This window comes from Gavialis gangeticus, unplaced genomic scaffold, assembly GCF_001723915.1.
Source record: "Gavialis gangeticus isolate Ggan-Ray unplaced genomic scaffold, GavGan_comp1, whole genome shotgun sequence".
Taxonomy (NCBI): Eukaryota; Metazoa; Chordata; order Crocodylia; family Gavialidae; genus Gavialis; species Gavialis gangeticus.
Genome location: NW_017729032.1, coordinates 193,622,966 through 193,628,628, shown reverse-complemented (window position 1 = coordinate 193,628,628; position 5,663 = coordinate 193,622,966). Strand labels below are relative to the sequence as shown.

At 39.9% G+C, this 5,663-nt stretch overlaps 1 protein-coding gene across 8 annotated transcripts in view; it reads left to right on the top strand.

Annotated features, from left to right (window-relative positions):
* The window catches only part of DMD (dystrophin), a 2,221,918-nt gene that overhangs the window by 2,131,307 nt on the left and 84,948 nt on the right, over nt 1-5,663 (top strand). For all 8 annotated transcript variants that reach the window (XM_019523954.1, XM_019523951.1, XM_019523950.1 and 5 more), the window contains 2 exons: nt 713-798; nt 2,790-2,947. In XM_019523954.1, the coding sequence (XP_019379499.1) occupies nt 713-798; nt 2,790-2,947 (244 nt within the window). The remainder of the gene's footprint in view (nt 1-712; nt 799-2,789; nt 2,948-5,663) is intronic.

Below are 5,663 nucleotides of genomic sequence, written 5' to 3'. Positions count from 1 at the left end.
ATCTTTGTTGGAACAGCTTGGCTTCACTTCCAGTGTCATCGTAGCCATTTTTAAACAATAAGTTTTTGCCAAACTCACTTTTAGTCTTAGTCAATTGAGAATGAAAGATGGCAGCTGTTTTGAAAAAGGATAGTATTGTATTAGAACATTACTCAACTCCTGCTAAAGAAATGTTCAGTTACAAATAACAACAATATAAATTATTATTCATCACTTAAAAAAAAACCTTCAAAGGTAATAACTTGTAAATCTATTAGATTTGACACCTTGTGGCCTTATGATCATTTAGACTGGAAATCTAAATTGACAAGATGTTAAGCTTTTTACAGCTCTTGTTTTAAAAATGTTCTCTCTTAAACTGGTTCACTGATTTACATGTGAAATTTCAGAAAATTAACACCCACTAAGTCCTATGATTTAGGAGGATACACTATTATTTTTATACAGATATTAAAATGGCAGATTCCCTTATCTAAGTGAAAAACTGAATTCAACTTTTCAATTCAGCCTTGCCTGTGGAGTTTGTGACTGTCTCATTTCTATTAACAAATACTATTAAATATATTCAATAGATACAGGCTCTTCAATAATGCATTTGTGTGCAATATTGATTACTAAAACTGATTCATTTTAAAAGTGAACAGCTAAATAAGTGATCAAATGTCTGGATTGTATAACTGATGTTTGTTTGTTTTTATACATATATTATTAGGGGTCGAACCGGAAGGATCCGTGTCTTATCTTTTAAAACTGGTGTAATTTCCCTGTGTAAAGCACATTTGGAAGATAAATACAGATGTAAGTCTTGTATTTTAATTTATATTTTATTTTATTTTTTCAGATTTATCAGAGAAATACAAATACATACAGAAGAAAAGATCTATTAAATCCTTTCATTCCTTACTGCAGGATTTTTCTCCAAAATATATGTTGATGACTTGCCCACTGCCTAGATTTCCCACCACACCCCAAAGCTGTCTCAGCACCAGTCAGTTAAAAAATCAAATAAAACATCTTGGCAAGAGCTAACATTTAGCATGATTTTTCATAAAAAGGATTTAACCCATTTTCCTTGGTGATTGTGAACAGGGAAGTGTCTAAATGATGAGCTGACAAAGTCAACATTTTTGATCTGTAGAACAATTTTCATTATGGTTACATGCTGGAGACCAAGGTTTTGAGAAGGGGCACATGGAAAGGCCTAGAAGTGTCTTCACTGGCATGTTTTCAGTCTGGAGTGTGTGTGTGTGCGAGTGAATGAGTGAGACATCATATTCAGGAACATCCCTGTTTAGGTGTGCTTCTGCCTCAGGTTAAATGTGCTGTGAGATCCCTGAAAGGTTCAATTCTACCTAGGAGGCTGCAGCATCCCTATCAACTTTCACAGTGAAATATAGTATTGGTTCTACTATCTGGATGTTTTCCATGGCTACAGAGCTGGTGGTAGGACTTGTCTTAAAATTAGGTAAATAGTGTAAGACCAGACTTGATAATAATAGGGTGTGGACAGACATAACTAAACTGTCATCAAATGATAGCAGTGTAAGTTGTTCCAATGTAATTGTTACATGTGCATGCCCTTATAGCAATATAACCCTTTTCCACCCAGGGTTAAAGTTACAGCGATTTAACTCACCTATATTGTTCTATGAGCACACATGCATAACAGTTATATCAGAACAGCTAATGCATGCTTGTGAACATCAAGCCCCCATCCCCTTCTAAAACATCTTAATGTTATGTCTTTCCATATCTCCATTCTTAAGCTCTTCAAGTTAAAAGGGGGGAGGAGGGGATAGATGGAAATCCTTTGTCAAAGCTGCACAAGGAAACATCATAAACATTATCAGAGCTCCTATGTAATTGCACCCCTAGTGTAGAATGAAATATTAAGGAAGTTATAGCCATAGAAGTATATTATTTTTACATTGGTGACACCTTATTTTTTTACAGTTTGAAAAATAAGCAGAATGTATTCATGTATTATCAACTGGGGCAGTACCACATAAATATTTCAGTTGATCCTAACCTGATTTTTCTTATTATTACAAACTTAAAAACCTCCTCAAAGTACATGTAGTATAACTAATTCCAAGCAAATTAAATTGAGCTTATGTAGGATGATGATTCAATCCTGTAAGGATTCCTTTTTGAGAGTATTGCTATAATGGAACATGGCTTAAAATGACATTTCACTTCAAAAAGTAAAACTTAATATGATATTTAAATTCCCAGTGGATGCGGGGCACTGTAACAATGTAATGTTTCCCACATTTGAATGTTTCCCTTTCATTTGAAAAATAATCCTGGATTTAGTAGATTATGAAATATCAAATTAGGGAACTTTTTTGTTTTTCAAAGGAACTCATGATGTGACACAGAATAAGGTCCTTTGCATTATCTGTTTTAAGGCTATTAAAGATTTATATATATTAATGTTAAGACATTCACACCACTGCGGATCAGAGACCATGCAACCTAAATGGTATGACAGTCGTATCTTGCGTGAGTATATTATAATAAATGCAGCTAAATGGTTATTTCGTAGCAGTCCTTCATAAATACAAACCAATGATGTAGTCAGACAATGGCATCTGAGTGCTTTGGTAACTTATTAACAAATGAGAAAACAGTCAAACAGGGGCACATTAAAATGTGGCAATTCCCACATTGACTCTTAGCCCTGTTTGTGAGTCTCTGAACATCAATGGATTTCTGCAGTATTTACATAGCCCCAGGCATCATGTTTTATCACTTACGTTTGTTTGCCTTTTTTCTTATCCCTCTAGACCTATTCAAGCAGGTGGCAAGTTCCACTGGATTCTGTGACCAGCGCCGATTGGGCCTTCTCCTTCATGACTCCATCCAGATTCCCCGGCAGCTGGGTGAAGTTGCATCATTTGGCGGCAGCAATATTGAACCCAGTGTTAGGAGCTGCTTCCAGTTTGTAAGCATATGCAGCTAATTTTATGGGTTTTTTAATTGAATCCCAACCTATACTCTTTATATTTCTGTCCCTGGAGAGACAGCAAATAGAAGCCAGCTGGGAAGAGGAGAAATGGGGGAAGAGGAGCTTTTACATTCCAGGGATTGTTTTATGGAATTTCCCATTAATTGGCTAATGTATTTTCTTGGTAGTGCACATATGAGGAGCAGTTTCTTGTAAGGCCCTATCTATACTAGAAATATGACAGTGTCAGAGAAAACCCTCTTTATTATGGGGTTATCCTGAAGTGGTTGCTATTTGGCCTGGGTGCAGTTTAACTATGCTGTAACTGATTCCCACAATAAGGCTAAAGTCTTGAATGGCACAGTTTATTTAATTGAATTACTTTGTCTGTTCCTGTTGCCAGCACACATGCCTTTTTGCTATAAACAGGTGTGGGTGATTGTCACTGAGAAATATAACTATGGCTCACAGCTATCTTTGACACACAATAGTAGATGAACAGCAACAGTTAATCTAAATATAGTGCATATACATAACAGTAAAAAGCAGAGGTCCCCAACAGAGAGGCAAGAATGGACTGAATGAATGAAGTGTCAGCATTAGCATTATTTCGGAGAGCTGACAAGCAGCCCTTCAGCTTGTTTCATTGTTTGAAAGGATAATGCCATTCTCCCTTTACCAGGGCTGTGAACATTTCTGTTCTATATATTGAGAAATACACTCAATTATAGATAACACTCCTACACTTTTAATTTGGGGAGGAAAGTGGATGAGGGAATTGTTAATCCCTTCTATTTTCTACCAGTGGGATACACACCTGAATATTTTCAGTTTCTCCATCAAAAGGTTAAACCACACTGCACGTGACAAAAGGAAATATGCAGCAGCTCATTGCAAACTGTGGGAGAGGAGGAAATGCCAGTTCTGTTCTGCCTCTCAATACATCTTCTACATAATAATAAAAGAGTGGGTGGCCTCATCCACTTTCTTATCCATCTCCATGCTGTCTCCAGGCCTTTCTGCACGGTGTTCAGATTAAATTGTGTAACAGTCTCTATTTTGTAGTATCCAAACTAGATCTTGTGGTTTTTAAGGAATAGTATAAATAGTCTTAAGTTGTTTTTTAGAATATCCAATTATAAAATGACCTGTGGTTTCATATTGTGATGGGTTTTTGTTTATGTTTTTCATTTTTTTAAAGCATCCTTTTTGTCATTTCTGGTTTCTGTGGTGACTCTCACTTCTCCAGTAGCTGATAATGTGGGGCAGTTTAGTTCCATACACTTTGTTTTTTACTTCCCCTCATTCTTAATTTTTGCCCTTGTTCTAACCTCGCCTTCCCTTAAAAACCATCAGTTGTGTTTTGGACCACATCTCCTCATGAACCATATCTAACAGACACCATGGTGAGGGACGAGGTATAAGATCCTTGGTAGCTCATTAGATCCTGTGATAACTATGGGCCTTGTTGCATGGTAATTTTAGGCAGCTCCTGGAGCTCATAACCACTCTTGCCCACATGTAAACACTTTTAAGTGGCTTACAGCACTCATTATGTGGCTCAGTTATACCACTCCAGGGCAGGATTATCTCTGATCTGCACTACCCAGCTCCTGTTCCATTAAGGTATGGCCATTCGCCATAGCTTTTCCACTCAAATTGAAGTCCTCCAGTATCCCAGGATGCAGCGGTCCATTCCCCACATGGCGTTTCTATGAGTGGCTGAAGATGGTGACAGCTTGAAGTGGGTCAAGGCCAGCAGGTGGGGGGGGCTGTGAGACATGAAAAGCCAGAGACAGCGCATAAGGATGAAGCTGCTGGGCAAGCGGAACATGGCCCAGCCCAAGAGAAAGAAGAAAGCCACATGAGGTAGCATAAGGATGCGAATGGCACTGTGCAGAGGAGGAGCTCTGGTGCTGGCTCTGCTGCCTGGCTCAGCAAGGCAATGACAGCTGTGTTGCTGCCTGGCTCAGGAGCACTGTACCATGCTCCCCTGCTGGTTTCTTCCCACAGCACCATGCCATGGCTGGTGAGAGCATGACAGTCCCAGCCACAGTGGCAGCTGCTGGGGCTGCAAATGGGGAGGAGGGGGGAAAGGTGCTGCCTCATCACAGTGAGCCACCAGCATGCTGCCCACACCCGCACCAGGCCCTGGGGGTGGCAGGGGACATTGACCGTTACATATTTCTGTCCCCCTTCACCACTTTCCAACCTGTCTCTCACACCCCTGCTGGTAGAGCAGGGATAGAAGCCTGTCGTGGCCCATCAGGCCTCTAGTGGCAAGTCACAGTGGCAAGTGCAGATCCGAGCGGTATCCTGCCCTGGAGTGGTATAACTGAGTCACATCATGAGTGCTGTAAGCCACTTCAGAGTGTTTACATGTGGCCAGCAGCAGTTAAGAGCTCCAGGAGCTGCCTAAAATTACCATGCAACAAGACCTCTAGTGGCAAGTCTAGTGGCCTGCTCACCAGGCCGCTAGTGGCAAGTCACAGCTGTGCAAGTGGGAGACAGTCAGAGAAGGTTTCTAGCGTTAAGGTGCAACTGCTCCAGACTCTAAGGTAGCACTAATTCAATCAACATTTGTGTTGGTTTACAGATTAAGATGTAACAAGACCCCATGGGCATTTATTCACATACTTTTTTTCCCCTCAAGATGCGCTGGAGATCCATCGCTTCAGAGCAGACTCAATCAATCAAGTCTGCTCTGCACACA